Below are 17,942 nucleotides of genomic sequence, written 5' to 3'. Positions count from 1 at the left end.
CAAATTGGGAAGAAATTTCATAGGTTTTATCCAATGTATCTTGAAAATATATAGTGTATTAAAACATTCCAGCTAGTTTGGTATTTTCCTATGCCTGCAATAACTATCAGGAAGAGCAGAAAAAAATTTCTCACATGTAAATTCATGGGTAGAAAAATCACATGTAGTGTTCAGTAGCTCCTGTAGATGTTTTTCTGTTCTGGTCTCCAGAAGAACATGATCTTGACAGTTGTGTAAGCTTCAAAGAGCTTGTGTTGTTATTGAAAATGTGTCTTGACTCCAACCACCACGGCCTTAATGTTTATATATTCTTGTTCAGAACAACCCAGTCTGAGCTAAAATACTTTCCTCTGACAGTCCCTTCCTCAGTTTCCAGGGCTCGCTGCAGCACAGGGAAAGCAGGAAGCCCTGCGGGCCAGAGGGTCTTGATGAATCAGTGACTGAGAGTTTGCCTGTGTTACTCCCGGGCATCTCACTGGATGGAGTGAGATTTGAGGTAGGTGACAAGTTTGCTTTTCTTTTGTGAAATGAGGGACCATTGGGAAACCTACTGCTGTGAACATGGGACATTTCCGGCAGATAAATTTTGGAGAAGAGAACACATGCCTTTGAGACTTAGAAATTTTCATACAACAGAAGAGTCTCTGTGGACACCTTTCGGATTAGTCTAATTTGAAGACCCCTTTTTAGACGATGTTTGGGTGAGGACAAGCCTCTGCTCCCACACACAGTCAGCTGCCGTGGCCCCATGACCCACTGTCCTCTTCAGTGGTGTCATTGTCTCTTTCCCTGCCCCTGTCTCTCTGTCTTCCTCCCTTCTACGCTGTCTCACAGTCTCTCTCTCTGTTTCTCTCTCTCCTTTCCTCCTTACTTCCCTCTCTGCCTTTCTTCCCCCCCTTCTTATTGTCTCTCCCCCCCCCATTTCCCTGTCCCTCTCTCCCTAATCACACACACACCGCCTGACGGAGGGGCCTGGGTCAGAAGTGGCCCATCATTAGCACGTCTTGCCTTTGGCACTATCCCCCCTTTCAGGCCTTGGGGAGGGCTTCTCAAGTGACATGACAGTTTCTTGTGTTGTCCTTTTAATCCTTGCTCTTGAAACTAGGACTTTACCTCTATGGTCTCTCAATTGCTGCCACCAGAAGTGACACGCCCCTCTCCCCCAAAATAAAAACAAAAGCAATGGAGAAACTAGAGTGCAGTTCACCCTGAGCTCATTTCATGAGGTCTAGAGGGGGTAAACACCCCAGGAGACATGACCTCGAGCACCCTATCCCATTCTGGGTGGCCCTTCAAGGCTGCTGAATGTCCCGCCTACTGCAAGGGCCATGGTCTGCCCATTTGCTGCCCCAGGATGATTGGCAGTCCTAATGCCAACCAGCTTGGCCCCATTGCTCTCAATAGGTCAGCATGAAGAAGTACACTCTGGTGTCCATGGATTTCCCCGTGTCTGGGCTATTCCGGCTTATTCATGATCACATGGATATAAATATATGTCTTATTTAATTAAAAAAAAAAAAAGCTGGGTGGTTTCTCCTCAAACTGTTCCAAGTGATTAGTTTGATTAGTTTGACTAATGAGATTGCTGGTTATAACGGGTTGAATGGTAGCCCTCAAAATTTCAGAATCTCAAAGTGTGACCTTATTTGGAAATAGACATAATTAATTAAGGTAAAGTCACGCTTGATTCAGGGTGGGTCCTAATCCAGTGACTGTTGCCCTTATAAGAAGAGAAGAGACACACAGAAATGTCGTGTGAAGACAGAGACTGAGGCCGAATGCATAAGTTGAGGAACACTAGGAACCCCCAGAAGCTTCAAGACGCAAGGAAAGATTCTCTCCTAGAGCCTTCCGAGGGGGAGTGGGCCTGAGAACACCTTGAATTTAGATGTCTAGCTTCCAGAAGTGAGAGAATAAATGTCAGTCGTTGTAAGCCCCGGCCTGGGTACCTTATGAGAGCAGTCCCGCTTGAGAGTTCTGCTTGTAGACTTCCCTGTCTGCATTTCTGAATCGTCTTCATTTCTATGGCAGGGATCTAGTATTTCAGCAATTTAAAAAATACTTTAAAAAAAGTAAAGATAAGCATCATAAGAATGATATGGTAAATCAAAATGAATATTGGCCAAGTATTCCATTTAATGCCCTGAATTTCAGAACAATTCTTTTACATACAGTACAATTAATTACCATGTTTTCTCAAGTGATCCTCATAGTGTAGAGAAGAGATCACTGGGGTAATTTCAAAAATTGGACTTTCTCATGCAATAACAGATCATTACTGGTATGTGTGGGAGTGGATATTATTACGCTTGGGCCACCAGAAGACTCAAGTGACAACTTCTTTGACAAGTCGGGAGATGCAAATTAAGGGCAGGATTCTTTCCAGGAAGACAGAGGCTGGTTTCAGAGGTAATAAGATGGGAAGTGTCTGGTGATCAAATGGGCTCAGAAGTTTGGCTCAGGGGATCAGGCTTAGCAAATCATCTCTCCCCAAAAGCAAAGCAACCTTGCAAACCTCCGTTGTCAGTAAGTCCCTTCTCTGGCACTGTGCTAGACACACATTCTATTATTTGATGCTTGAAGAATCTTCTTCACTAACAGGTTGTCCTGTAGACAGGTACGACTACATTCTTGGTAAAAAAAAAAAAAAAAAAAAAGAAAAGAAAAAAGAAAAGAAAAGAAAAGAAGAAAAGAAAAGGAAAGAAAAGAAAAGAAAAGAAAAGAAAAGAAAAGAAAAGAAAAGAAAAGAAAAGAAAAGAAAAGAAAAGAAAAGAAAAGAAAAGAAAAGGAAAAGAAAAGAAAAGATAATGTCCCCTATAATTTACAGCTTAAGGATGCTTTCAAATCTTCATGCCCTTCACAGGGAAGTGAGATTCAGGAAAAACTAGGAAATATTTCTTAACCAACCTATAAAGATATTAGAAATAGCAGGATGATTCCTGAAACTTAATTTCCTCTTGGGTTTCATTGGGTTCCAAATTCCTGGAATCAATGATGCCGGTGAATATTTGGAACATACTCAAAGCCAGAAGCTGGCAAGTATTCATATGCAAAAAGTCTGAGAATTGCTGACTCTTTGGTGACACTATGATCAGGATGTCACAATCCTGTCTATTATATGCCAAGAGTATGTTTTGAAAACAAGAAGAAAAAAAAAACGAAGTGTTGCAATCCAAACTCTATGTTTAAGCAAACTGCTGGTCCTTATCAATTAGTGTCTTCTCCTCAAACCCAGCCTCTGCCTGAGGGATCTCGGTAGCTTAGCCTCAGAAGAATTCAGCCTGAGCTAGAAGTTCCCTTGAAGGCCAATCTATCTACTTCGTCTTATTTCTTCTTCTACCTCCAGGCTGAGCTACTTGCTTCTGTCCTAGGAGAAACAGGTTGCTTTCTTTTTGAACCCAAATAAATCCACCCTTCCCCTGCTCCAGGAACTTCTGCCCTATCTAGTGACAATGCCTGTGATACCACCTTGCCTGGGAACTTATTCCTCATGTTTGTAATTTTCTCCATCCTGGGTCTTATTTCTTGTCATGTTCTTCTGTCATCATCCAACGTATGCCTTAGTTAATCAAAACTTCACTGTCTACAACGCCCCTCTCACCCCTCCCAGTTTCAACTCAGGGATCATTTCCACAACAGTGCCATTCTGGGATCCTATACATATAAGGATAGAGGGCGCCTGGGGGTGGGGAGATCAAGCAGGGAAAATCTTTCCATTTTACAAAGATCCCTTTCTGCCACTGAACCCATCCTCTGCTCCTGGAATCCTGTTGGAGGTGAATCTTCTTATGAGTTCTTTTTATTTTTTTTTCACATTTTCTTACTTAAAACATTTTTTTCAATTAGTTTACATTCAATATTATTTTGTGTTAGCTTCAGGAGTGCAGCATAGGGGTTAGACAACCATACACTTTACAAAGTGGTCCTCCCTGATATTTTTAGTACCACCTGGCACTGTGCATAGTTATTACAATATTATTGACTGTATTTCCTATACTGTACTTAACATTCCCGTGACTATTCTATAACTACCAATCTGTATTCCTCAATCCCTTCACCTCCTTCACCCAGTCCTCCAGCCCCCTCCCCTCTGGCAACCATCAGTGCATTCTCTGTATCTGAGTCCGTTTCTGTTTAGTTTGTTCATTTATATTGTTCTTTAGATTCCACATATAAGTGAAATCATATGGTGTTTGTCTTTCTCTGACTGACTTTTTTTGCTTAACATGATACCCTCTAGGTCCATCCACATTGATGCAAATGGTAAGATTCTTGACGCGCTGGGACTAGAGACCCTGCTCGTGGCTGATGTTAAAAGAACCCAGGGCAGTAACAAATGTTGGAGGGATGCAGAGAAATCAGAACTCTTGCGCGTATTCCCATCATATTCTGGTGGGAATGTAAGACAGTCTTGCAATATGATCACACAGATAGCATCTAATGACAATAATAAATTTTTTAGATAGATAAAAAAGTTTAAAAACGAACTCAGAGATGCATAGAACAAATTGGTAGTTGCCAGAGGTGGGGCATAGGGGGGGTAAAATGAGTGGAGGTGGGCAAAAGTATATCAACTTCCAGTTATAAGAAAAATAAGACCTTGTCGGTATTAGCATTTCCTGAATGTGTTTCAGGGACTGCTAGCCTAATAAGGAACTAAATTTTTTTTTAAGTGTGAAACATCTGGAAAATTCTGCATACTTTATCTGCTTTTTTGAAAGGTTTAATGAACATCAGCACTGAGGGCTCTGAGAGGTCCCACAGTAAAAGAATGTGTTTGACATTATATAACTCAGTAGTTTAACCTTAGAACGATCCCCAACTCTTTTCTCCCTTCCAACTCTTGACATTCCATTAAACAGTTGTTCTGTCTCAAAAAAAAAAAAAAAAAAAACCCAACAACAACAAAACAAAGAAAAAGAAGATCTGGACTTCATGTACAACATGATGAATATAGTTAATAATACTCTATGGTATATTTGCAAGTTGCTAAGAGAGTACATCTTAAAAGTTCTCATCACAAGAAAACCATTGTAACTCCGTGTGGTGATGAATGTTAACTAAATTTATTGTGGTAATTGAGGCAGGATAGTAAGAAGCTAGGAAAATTCCTTGGCAAGTGGAATGGGGAAACTAAGCTAGATAGCTGAACAAACTGGCCGAGCAATTTACAGCCAGATACAGAAAGTCCCCAGGGTGGAAAGCTCGGGGTGCCTAGCAAGGGGCAAAACTGGTGTAAAACCTCGCCCCCAGCGTGGCCTTTCCTCCCCTGGCATATCACTCGTCATGCACTTTAGATTCCCTGACCTTTCATATCGCTGGCCATGAGGTTCTGACCCTCCCCTGACCTTTCCTCCCTAGAAATAACATCTAGGCCTCAGTTGTATTTCAGCTCCAGGCCCAGAAAAGCTGCAAACCAGTCAGGCAATGCCAGGACCAGCTGTGATGATTAATTATCGCCCCCTGGTGCTGGCCATTTAGCAGATACCACGGCCAACCATAAAAGGGCATACCTGAAAAAGCTGATGAATATTCTACTGAGATCTCCCCTGAAAGCTCCCCTAAAATCTCCCCCTTTGGAAAGCAGATAAAACCATTCAATACAAAGAAGTCAGTGCCTGGCCCTTCCTGGGGCAGGCCCACTTCAATCTCCTTTTCGAGTGAATTTTCTTTCTCCTGAACTCTAAGGGACCCCAGGAGACTAGGGGAGCATTGGGCAGTGTCAGCTCATCTCAGGCTATTCCCCTGAACCTGTCCCCAAGGCCCCCTTTTCTCTGACTTCCCAGTGAGCCAAACAGCCCCACCTAGGCTCTTTCCGGTCACTTCCTCTATCCTAAGCCCTTCCTTGTTTCACTGTCCCCAGCTCTAAAAAACGTACTCTCAAAATCACCTGGACTTGTATTGTGAAATCTTTCCTGCATGAAGGACCCACACTCTACCAGCCATCCCTGCCCTGGGCCTGGGCCCTTTCCAGTGACAGTAATCATTTTGCAATATCTACATATATCAAATCTTTATGTTGTATACTTAAAACTAATGCAATGTTATATGTCAATTGTATCTCAATTTTTAAAAAATAGAGTAAACAAATAAATTTGTACACAAGACTACATATCAGCATTATTCACAATGACCAAAATGTGGACACAAAAAAAATGTCCATTGATTCACAAATGAATAAAAAAAATTGTGTTATATCACACAAAGGAATATTACTTAGCCATAAAAAGAAAAGAAGCACTAATACATGCTACAACATGGAAGAACCTTGAAAATATTATGCTAAGTGACAGCAACCTGATACAAAAGGCCACATATTATGTAATTCCATTTATGTAAAATGTCCAGAATAGACTAATCTATAGATTTGGGAGGAAGAGAGAACTGTGCAGGAGATTTCTTTGGAGAATGATAAAATCATTCTGGAATTAGATTATAGTGATGGTTGCACAACCTTGTGAATATACGAAAAAACAGTGACTTGTATATTTTTAAAAGCGAACCTTATCGTACATGAATTATATCGCAATTAAAAAGTCGGCCCACAGGACAAACATCCCTACCCCTGTGGGATATGGGCTAGATGCTTGAAATGCCAGCCCTCTCCCTGGCCACAGCCATGCCTCAGGTACAGTGTGCTCTGTGGAAAAGCACTCTCTTTGTCAGCTTCCTTCCCTCTCAAGGTCATTCATTTATATTAAACCCCAGCTGGACAGAGCTGTTTGAGGGATGGGAGGGTTAGGCATGATTGATTCCCTCTCTGAGCTCAGAAGAGGTCATCCCATTCCAGTCCCCATACATTGCTCATAGTTGCCTCTGGATGGAGCCTTAAAAGGGTAACTGAAAGCCAGGCCTCCTCTCTTGGTGACTGTGAGGCTCAGAGGTGAGTTTGGGGGCTTAGTCTTTGACTCATGCCTGTCCCTTTGGATTCCGTGTGAAGACATTTTCTCTTTCATGAGTGTGGAAGAAAAGAGTTCTCTTCATTGAAACACAAGGAAATGCCTCGTTTTAAGCCCAGAGTCTGCCTAACATAGTGTGGGCAGAGGATACATGTGCAGTCCCTGAGCCAGGTTATCTGCCTGGATGTATCACCTATGCAGGTCACCCCACCTGTAAAAACCTGGGCTTCCATTCAACCACTCAGTGCCTCAGTTCTATGGTCTGAGAAATGGGTATAACAAACAAACCTGCCCCAGTAGGTTATTAAAGTCATAAGTGGATGAATACATATCCCAGCTAATAAACATCAACAATTTTTAATATTATTCTGCCTCTGGGAACACCATGCACACAAAGCGAAAAAGGCTCCATTGATAACAGAATTAACCATAGCATTCAATGAACTCCTTTTTCGCAGTTTTTCTTACAGGTCATTGACTACTTTGTCCAGCCCATGAATCTGAAGCTGGCATACGAAAGGGCAGGGTGACAGAAAAGTGTCATGGCCCTGGCTGCTCAAACAACCTATTTTAGCTTCATAGTTATATCAGAAATAGAATGCCGCCACGATAGGTTATTAAATGGCCCTTTACATGGATTGCTGATGATTCCTGTCCTCCACATATTGCTCAATACCTGGTGGAAATTCAAGCTGTGTTCCTGGTTACACACTATAACCACTAAGGGACTTGGTAGGTTGCACAAGCCCTTTCACAACTTCAATTTGCAAACGTAAGTTTTTGGTTGCTTGGTGTTTTAAGGGGTCCTGAAAGACAATTCACCACCAAGAGGAGAAAGGGATTTTTGAAGTGTTAGTTTTGAGTGGGTGTAGCTGGGGGAATGTGAGGAAGCTGGGATTTTAATTTTATTCTCATATTGCTATTAGAAAGGCACCTGCAAGTATGTTCTATGACTCAGTGATGGCCTCAAAAAGAAAGTAGAGTAGTAGGGCAATAAGCATGTTTTACTCATAAGAACTTTATGCTTATTCAGGTAAGGGTTGGTCTGGTTGAGAAATCAAATGTTGCTTTACTTGAAATAGCAACGATAGAAAGGCGGAGCAGGAGAGGTATATATTCAGGATCTCACCATTCACCGCACATAGGCTCACAGGCTCCCTGCCCACCTGCTTCCTCCAGGAACACAGGTAAGTGCTTCAGCGGCTCCCGCTGAACAATGTGAATTGTTTTGGGAAATATGCGCAATCATGTGTTTTCTATCATGCATGCATTTCTTTCTGTAAGAGGGAATTTTACTTATTCTGCCAGGGCAAAATTCAAATACCTTCTTCATCTTCATTTGTCCTTTCTCAAATTTATTTCCCAGGAAACAAACACGCTCTTAGGAGCACTTGTGGAGAGAGGCAACCACATAGCCTTGCAGGAAAAGGCAGAGAGGTGCCTCGGAGGAGCTGGCTGGATGTTAGCCACATCGACCATGGCCTTGGCATCTGTTATAAAGCCTTTCCTTCACAGATCTAGTGCAGCCAGTTACAAAGGACAGATAAAGATGTTCTCTTTCTCACAAAACTCTTAAAATAGTAATTGTGCTAGTCTTCTAATGATAAAATTAATATACGTACTTTATAGAAGGTTTGAAAAGTAAAAAGAAGAAACACTTGAGTTGCCAGAATCCTAAAACCGAGATATAAGTTGTTTCTTTAAAAAAAAGTCAGTACACAGTAACCTTCTGTTTGGTAAAATCATTTAATGAATCTGCTGCTTTTCCAGGAGTTCCAGATCACACCAACGACACCATGAATTCACTCAGTGATGCGAATACACGCTTCGCATACGATCTGTTCCAGGAGTTCAGAAAATCAGAGAAGGAAAATATCTTCTTTTCCCCACTCAGCATCACATCAGCCTTAGCCATGACTTACTTAGGGTCCCAAAACCACACTGCATCAGAAATTCAGAAGGTAAGTGTCAGCTTTTTTTTTTACGTTGACCAGTTTGGGCTGGCCCCTCTGTTGGCTTATGTGCGTGGTGACGGATTCGGCTGCCTGCATGGGAAGCCCAGGAGGAGCCAGTATTCCCATGACTGGCCCAACTGCTTCCTTGTGCCTAGACTTCCTCTGGGAGCTGGAATGAACCCCTACCATTGCCCACCAACCAGAGGGGAGGCTTAAATGGAGAATTATTGGTAGAAGGGACACACTGACTTAAATCCATGGGAAACATCATCACGTGTCCTCAGCAATGGATGAGTATGAATTGGGTTCTATGAAGTGGCTGGTCATCACCCAGCTTGGCTGTTCAAGGAGCAAACTCTTACTCTAAAGTTTTCTTTATTCTGGTTTCTTTGTGTTGGTTTGGCTTGGGGGTTTTGTTTAGTTGTTTGAGGTTTACGTTTACGTTTTTTCTTCTATTCTTTCTTTGTTTTTGCCTCTTAATTTCCTCTGCTGCAGACAGATCTTTTGAGTAAAGTTTTCTTATTCCACTTCCTGTCTCCTCCAGGTTCTTCACTTTAATGAAGTCACAGGGAGCACACAAGGAGGAGCCACAAAAGCTCACGTGAGTCACACAGCACTTGGGTCTACAGGGAGCATTGAATATTCAAGAGGGTCAAAATTAGACTGGCAACTTCATATAAACGGAAAAGTCCATTTCTTAGGGGGTGGATACCTTTGGGCAAAATAGATTGGACAAACAGAACTGTTTTTTATTTCATATTACATACTTATTTATTTCATACTTTTGTTTTCATGAGAGGAGGTCAGCATTGTGGTTAAGAGCGTGGGCACTAGCTTCAAATTTCTGCTCTGCTGTTCACACATGGTGACCGTGGGCAAGACACAGATGCTTTGAGCCATAGTGACCTTATTCCAATAAACTAAGGGCAATGAAAGATCTGCCCCTATTCATGAAAATACATTCAAAACATTGCAACAGTGCCAGGATTGCTGGAAACCTTGATAAAAAAATAATGTGTTATTACTATTGTAGAATAACAATAATTCTAGTAACCACCATAGCACTGCTAAAAATCATATAATTTTAATTAACTCATAAATGGGATTTAAAAATAAGCATGCGTCCCAGTATATTTGGGGAAATGATTGTATGAGATACGTGGCTTGTAGCCTTAATAGTCCAAAACTCTTAGCTAGCAAGCGGAAGGTTCTGAGTCAGACAGGCCTAGCTTCAAAAATTGGTTCTGTGACATGTGTCTCCTTGGAGGAGTTATTTAATTCTCTGAGCTTCTTGTTTTCATCTGAATTAGACTGAAGACTTAGATACAGATGGAAAGCCCTTAGTAATGTGCCTTCGAGTACGACCGTTATGAATAAAGCATAGATCATAGTCAATGGGTCTTAGGAGATGATACTGCTGAGGAGTGTAATAGGGCTTCATGTCACAGCATATTAAAATATACAAGTTCAACATTCTCACACCACTGATGGCTGTTAGAAATGACATATGATCTAGTCCTTAAGGAGCTGAGGTTTAGTTGGAAAGCTGAGCCTAATCGCTAAGCCAATCAAAAGACAACCCAATAGAGGAATCGTACTGCCTCTGTGGTTCATAGGGGGAAAGACTGGAGTATGTTAGAGCAGAAAGAAAAAATTTTTGGATGATTCAATGGAAGAATTATGAAGGATATTTGAGGTAAAATACACCAAATATCAGAAAATAACAACAAAAGTCATCCATGGGGCTGCCACAGGTTAGGTATGAATCTAACAGACTTAAGTACATGGCTTAGTACTTACATTGACAGAGAATTCAGCAAGCTCACTTTTGATGTTTGAAGGTTGAAGAGCCGGGGAGCATACACCAGCAATTTCAAAAGCTTCTGACTGAGCTAAATAAACCCACTGACGCTTATAAGCTGAGCCTTGCCAACAGGCTCTACGGAGAAAAGAAGATTCAGTTTGTTCAGGTGAGTTTCCTGGGTCTGCCACATCCTTCACCTGCATCCTGGGCCCTCTGTCCCCAGTGACCAAATTGGAGAAAGTGAGTCACAAGAACTTGGCTGACCCACCCGGGGACCATTTTCTCAAGTGTGTCAGTCAGGACCCCTCCCCACAGCTCTGACCCCTGGAGTGTCCCCAAGCCTGACAACCCACCAGTAAAGTGTGGGTTGAGGGGCGATCTTTTGTACTATATTTGGTCATGATTAAACGTAACTTAATTTGGGAATACGTAGTTGCTGATAAATTACTCTCGGCTCCTTTCTTCCTCCTCACATCAAAGGAATACCTGGATAATGTTAAGGAATTCTACCTAGCCAGTGTGGAATCTGCTGATTTTGTAAATGCTGCAGAAGAAAGCCGGAAGATGATTAATTCCTGGGTGGAAAGACAAACGAATGGTACAGTATGAGAGGATCACCCATGAAAATCACCCTGAACCCCCACCGTGCGTGAACCCTGTGCCTGACAGTGCATGAGGTACCAGGATAGGGGGTGAGACGAATCTGCAGGGAGGCTGGGGGAGGGCACTGCAGATGGTGGCATGGTCCAAGTAAATGTGGACAGGAACAAGGGGCGCCCAAGAGGGACCGCAGGACCAGCTACATGGAAACACAGCTGGAGACTGATGGCATCTTTGTGGATCGCAAGTCTCTGCTCAGATCCCATCTTGCGTTCACATATTTTACTTTAAATCAGAGGCTTAACTTCTGGATTATGATCCTGTATCCTTCGTTAACTGGGAAACAAACAACTCTCCTATAAACCCCCCCCTCCTACCACCTGCCTGGCCCACTTGGCCATCCCCACAGCTTCCTCCCCATATGCAACAGAGCGCTTGACAAAGTCTCCATCCTGTGAACCGTAGCGTCCCTCCCGCGGCCTAGGCTAAACTGACAGCATTTCGAAGAGGAGTGACCCCAGGGAACGGTGGCTGACCACAAGGGCCATGTGCCTCAGGTTGCAGAGCTCGTGACGTTGTCCCTGAAAAGCATTCAGACCCTATTTCCTCTGAGTCATGAGCCTAAACTTGAAAAACAAGGAAGGAAGGAAGGAAGGAAGGAAGGAAGGAAGGAAGGAAGGAAGGAAGGAAGGAAGGAAGGAAGGAAGGAAGGAAGGAAGGAAGGAAGGAAGGAAGGAAGGAAGGAAGGGAAGGAGAGTAGACTAAGAAGGTAGGGGGAAAAACAGGGAGGGAAGGAGAAGGAAAGGCTAGGAGGGAGGGAGGCATGGAGGAAGGACATCCATTTGTTGAAAGAGTAGTGAAATCAGTTCACCAGTATTCAGTGTGAGATGACTGAAGTCGCCCTCAGAGAACTTGAGCACCTTCCTAATCATAACAGGGGGTGTCTTCTCCATGGGGGCAACTCCATCAGGCCACGCACCTTGTGAACTGTTTGGTCATGGAATCCCTAATGTGGTGACTTGTGCGAATAGCTAATGATCACGTTAGTGTCCAAAGCATCTTCAGACAAACCACTTCTCCCTTTCATGACAGACCTTTGTTTTTCTTCCTTTGGTAGAAAAAATCAAGAATCTCTTTCCCGAAGGTTCTCTTGACCACACCACTGTTCTGGTTTTGGTGAACGCCATCTATTTCAAAGGGCAGTGGAATAAGAGATTTGATCCAGAAGTAACTGAGCCTGGGAAATTTTGGCTGAACAAGGTACTGTCTATTATTTATTTATATAATGCAACGTACCTACACATGGAATGTTCCATTTCAGCACAGATCTGATTAATGTACAACTGCAGGTAGAGAAAAGAATTTCTCAGAGCTGCACTTTCTTGTTTTTTTTTTATCATTATTATTATTATTTTACTCTATTTAGCTGGGAACACGTAAAGAAACTCTTCTCTCTAATTCACAGATGTTCCAGGTTACCTCTTAGAAGGAGAATGTGTTTGGTATCTCAATAATATTATCTCTCTTTTTTTTTTAACTTATGCCTCTGGTCTTTGTTTTGTTTTGGTTTTTTTTAACTTATGCCTCCCTTGGCTTTTGTTTGCCACACTAACTTACTGCAGGATACAAGCAAATCTGTGCAGATGATGCAACAAAGCCACAAGTTTAATTTTACCTCCCTGGAAGACGTGCAGGCCAGCATCCTGGAAATACCATACAAAGGCGAAGAACTGAGCATGCTGGTGCTGCTGCCAAATGAAATCGATGGTCTTCAGCAGGTAAAACCCTGTACCCCCAATTCTCCCTCTTATTGCCCAGTGTCCTCGTAGTGCAAGGCTGTGTGGGCCGTTCACGGACACGGCGCTCACGGCCTGTGGGTGAGGTCTGACAGGGCGCGAGGATAGATTACATTGTCTCTTCTCCGCATACAGCCCGAAGGAGAGGTGTTAAGGAGAACCTGGCATTCCGTCATGTTCCGAAAAATAAATAAATATCTTAAGTATCACAGTGTGTGTCACATGGAAGAATATATAGAAAATTTTAAGATCATGGGTTCCATTAATATTCTGATAAAACCATGAATGTCAGTTCAGAAAAAAATATATACCTTGGCACGCACATAGAATATTTCACAACAATAAGAACCATGGGTATATGCCAGCTTATTCATTTGAAGACAAAAAAAACTAAGACTTTGATGTAGGTGACGCATGGAAAACATATGTAAGTTTGCCCATAAACAAAAGCAAGCAAATTAAAGCACTGATGGGTACGATTTCACACTGAATCCAGTGAGTTTGTGGACAGTAGACAAATCCATTCATCTTGATGTTCATGTTTCAGTTTAGAAGCTCCTGTCCCTAGGAGCTCAAAGGCATTTGGAGTTTCATTCCTGTGAAAAGAGAAAGAGGAATTTTCCTCTTTGCGTTGTGATAAGTAAAGATAATGTGTAAAAACATCAATCACAATAGCTCACATATTGAGGAGTTGCAAGTATGGCCATCGGCAATTCCTGTAAGCCAATGACACTGCTGGAGTTGCAGTGAGCTCGCCACTCAAAATATATATGTGGAGACCCTGGCAATGGGCAGCGCTTCGGGACAGGAGCCTGGCGAGGTGTGTGAACAGCCATCGCCACCTCGGCGCTCCCGCTTAGTGGCCCTCCTGATGGGTGACATCAGGAGCCCCGGTCCTGGGGTTTACCCTACGCTAGCAAGTCTAAACAAGGCAAAAACTTTTGGACCAAAGTGGCTAAAATAATGAAAATTCAAAACAAGGAACAATAGTGTAGCTTCGTATTGCCAATAGTTTAGCTTAGAGGCTGACACCCAGTAAATGCTTAAAAAATATTCATTACGGGAAGATATACATGTTGACCATCAATTTAATGGTAGTATTATATAACAATTTAAACTCGATTAAAGAAATATATAGCTACATGGGAAATGTTTACCAGGAGGTCAAGCAACAGAAAAGAATAAAAATAAGTTATATGCTATAAATTGTAAAAAATTATGTACAAAAGGACATTAACTAGAAAGAACAATTTTAAATTGAAACATGCAGCCCGGCTGGGCGTGGCTCAGCGGTTGAGCATCGACCTAGGATCCAGGCGATCAGGGTTCGATTGCTGGTCAGGGCACATGCCCGGGTTGCGGGCTGGGCAGCCGATCAATGACTCTCTCATCATTGATGTTTCTGTCTCTCTCTGTCCCCCTCCTTTCCTCTCTCTGAAATCAATAAAGATATATTTAAATAAATAAATAAATAGAAACAGGCAGTGGGTGGGCAGTTAAGAAATGGAGATATATAGCTCATCTTTTATGAAATAATTTTATTTAATGTTTCTATTGTTTTATGTATATAATACAGAAGATTCTGTTTATTATATATAATATATTTCGGTATTACTATATATTATATTATCTATATATTATCTATATATTATATTATCTATAATTATAGATTACTGTATATTGTAGAACTAAGTGACTCTCCCGTGTTTACGTTTGCGTGCCATCCACCCAACGTTCGGTTGTGTCCGGTGCCCGCTGACCTGGCGCCTGCCCTTCCCCGTCGCCCAGCTGGAAGCAACGCTCTCCGCTGAGCACCTGGTGGCGTGGACGCGCCCCCGGAGCGCGAGCCTGAGAGACGTGCGCTTGCAGCTGCCTCGCTTCACGGTGGAGGAGAGCTACGGCCTCAAGGCCACCATGGCGGCCCTGGGGATGGTGGACGCCTTCGACCCGAAGCGCGCTGACTTCTCAGGCATGACAAGGAGCGGGGGTCTCGTGCTGTCCAAAGTCGTGCACAAGTCCTTCGTGGAGGTGACGGAAGAGGGCACGGAGGCCGCAGCCGCGACCGGCGCAGGAGCTGTTACCACCTCACTCCCCGTTTATACAACGTTCCGCTGTGATCACCCTTTCCTGTTCCTCATCAGGCACAACAAGACCAGCAGCATTCTCTTCTTCGGCAGGGTCTCTTGCCCGTAGGTGCGATTAGGGCGCCACTGCTTTAGGGGAACGGTCGCAGGGTTGTTCCGGGACAGTGACTGCGGGACATGGGTTCTCTTTAGCTTTCCTTTCCAATCTCTAAGAATGCAACGGCTGAGAGAGCATGTTTGTCTGTCTTTCTCTTTCTACAAACACATGTAAACATACTTTATTCCATCTTTGGGATAAAATGTTCAAGGGGAGGTAAAAGGATATTTCAGCACTCTATCTTCTACGTTTGAAATAGCACATTTGCTGCTAAAATTATATCTACTATTCAAATGAGTTATAAAAATTTTATCTACTCTTCAAATTTATTAACCTTACACCTACATTTGTTTAAATTTATTTACATCTGCTGTAACATTTCAATCCAATGTTAAATTGTGTTCAGTATCCACTGAGAATCACATCATTTCTATTTTTCCCTTTGGGGCCCTGGCGTGTCTACGCTTTTTGATTTTATGTAATGCATTATCAATAAAATGGTGGCCTATTCATATTATTTGTTGCTTTTCCTTAGTCATAGATGAAAGCAAGCCTCACAATGTTGTGTGAATGAAAGGATACATACCTAGTTCCCTTATGAAATGATGTTGTCCTGTTCTGGGAAAAACCGTCACTGTATAACCTTGTCAGCGCCATCAGATTGGGGCTCTGTCAGAATTGTTGGTGCTGCATGCCTGGGGCACACACAGGAGTCAGTGACTATGTGACGAATGAATGAATTATTGAGTCATTCCCTTTAAGTCTCTCAGGGGCCTATTATTTCTTCTATAAGAACTCATTTATAATCCTATTATAAAGGACATCATAAAAATCCAATAATGTATTTATTATATACCTCACTGTGAGTAGTGTAGGACAGGCCATTTAACAAACAATTATTCTGCACCTACTATGTGCCATGCTGGATTAGGCAGCGGGTTCTCTGATATAGGGTGACAAAAAAAATACATAAATAAACCAAGCATCCTGAAGGCCAGAATAGGGGAGCCAAAATCAGCACACAAGCAGGTCAGCATTTGGAACAAATGCCCTAATGTTGATGGTCGAGGCAGAGTTCAAGTTCTGGAAATATAATAGCAGTACGGATGCAACACATCTATATAAGTACCTGAAATCAGTCAGAAAATAGCTATTGGGCAGTCAGAACTCTAGAAATCCACAAAACTTAAGGATCCCATAAGTGAGGCAAACTCAGAAATTCAGGAAGACTTTCACAATAGACCCAGAGACCAGAAGTCACTGACAGTTCTGCCCTCCCAAGTGGTTGTGTGTTATTCCTCAGAGGGTAGGGCCATCCCAGGGCATAGAAACCCAGGGCTAGGCCATTGCCATCTAGAATCTTAACATCTAAGGCTGCATTATTGCCTCTGTTTCTGATAATTATGTGCCTTAATGGGTGGAAACCAGAAACACTCATACTCCAAAATATCGCCTAAGATGATTCACGTTTCATTTGAAACTAAAAATGCACTTGTTTCCTTTCTAAGAAGGACTTCTTTTACTTATATTTTATGTCTAACAATAGTTTTTGAAAAAGCAAAGCTTGCATTCTTTTGAGTACACTCTGAGTTAGATAGTGATCAGACTCAAGTGAAGTTTACCTTTAGATAAATTGCACATGACAAACGGAGTGTTCATTGTCTGCATTTCACCTCCCTGCTATGATGTTTATTCCAGAGGTTGCACATTAATGACCTCGAAGGCAATGCCAAGGCAACTACTGCAGAGGATCCTAGAACTCTGCATCCCAGGACTGGTGAGGCCCATCGCAACATTGGGCTCTTGCTCATTAGAGCATGTCCCAGATTGCACAAACGGTGGTGCCAGGAAGGCCATCCTTTCCAGCCCAAGACCCCGCCCTCCAAATACACATCTGCAAAAATATGGCAGTTAGATCAGTGCTCAGGGGTCCTGGGACCTTCTGCTGACCCCCAGAGAAAGGCATGGAAAGGGTGTTAATTTTAGAACCAGTTATTCTGCCCACACCTTTTGCAGTGAAAGGTTTTGGGTGAGGCAATGAGATAAAATTTACTTGGAGATGCAGAATGCATAACAAATATAGGCTCAGATTCTGAAGCCCACAAAAAGCCATGGTTGCAAGGCAACTACCCAGCCTGAAATGAAAGAAAAGATAAGCACCTCCAAGGAAGGACAGGATGCCAGCACTGACTTGCCTGGGGCAGAACATGGGAAGAAAACAGAGCCCCAGACAAGTGCTGAAGGCCGAGTGTGGGTGGCACCAGGGTATAGAACACCTGAGACCTTAGCTACAGAGGGAGTTTATACCCCGTCTTCACCACAGAGGTTCTTGGGTGCTCACAGAGTGTCTTTAGGCTAGCTAGTAAGAAAGCCCCTGAGCCCCCTTCCTTGGCACCTGCAAGAAGTGCAAGCCAAGCAATTCCATTTTGACCAGGCACAGGAACCCTCACCCAAGCCCAAGTCTTAACCATAGTAAAAGCCCTCCTGGGTCAAGTAATAAATCTCTTCATACCTTCTTGGTGCATGTGTGGTATCATCAGTATCAATGTTCAACCCATTTTTTGTGTGGGGGTTGGGGGAGTCCATTCTATCTCCATGGGATGACCACAGCATCCCACTATATGACGTCTATTTTTAATGCAATATACAGATGATATAGCATAAAATTGTACACTTGAAATCTATATAATCTTATTAACCAATGTGA

The 17,942-nt window shown here is 42.7% G+C and overlaps 1 protein-coding gene across 2 annotated transcripts; it reads left to right on the top strand.

The window, feature by feature from the left end:
• The first annotated feature begins 8,695 nt into the window (after positions 1-8,695).
• Positions 8,696-15,247, top strand: LOC107545413 (serpin B3-like). 2 transcript variants are annotated; one of them, XM_087818626.1, is made up of 7 exons: positions 8,696-8,860; positions 9,399-9,455; positions 10,696-10,824; positions 11,139-11,256; positions 12,376-12,518; positions 12,923-13,036; positions 14,843-15,247. In XM_087818626.1, exons 1-7 carry the CDS (start codon positions 8,696-8,698, stop codon positions 15,245-15,247), a joined length of 1,131 nt encoding a protein of 376 aa, XP_087674752.1. The 2 variants fall into 2 exon arrangements, with proteins under 2 accessions (XP_087674752.1, XP_016078979.2); XM_016223493.2 differs by having other exon boundaries at positions 12,881-13,036.
• The last annotated feature ends 2,695 nt before the right edge of the window (positions 15,248-17,942 follow it).

This window comes from Miniopterus natalensis, chromosome 7 (assembly GCF_054644295.1).
Source record: "Miniopterus natalensis isolate mMinNat1 chromosome 7, mMinNat1.hap1, whole genome shotgun sequence".
Taxonomy (NCBI): Eukaryota; Metazoa; Chordata; class Mammalia; order Chiroptera; family Miniopteridae; genus Miniopterus; species Miniopterus natalensis.
Note: the sequence above shows the minus strand (reverse complement) of the source record. Positions and strands in the feature narration are given on the sequence as shown.

Excerpts from the sequence above, each read along its gene's own strand:
- LOC107545413 (XM_016223493.2), top strand. The coding sequence starts at position 8,696 with ATGAATTCACTCAGTGATGCGAATACACGCTTCGCATACGATCTGTTC. Across the intron at positions 8,861-9,398 it reads CTGCATCAGAAATTCAGAAG|GTTCTTCACTTTAATGAAGT; the intron begins GTAAGTGTCAGC and ends TGTCTCCTCCAG. Across the intron at positions 11,257-12,375 it reads GGTGGAAAGACAAACGAATG|AAAAAATCAAGAATCTCTTT; the intron begins GTACAGTATGAG and ends TTCCTTTGGTAG.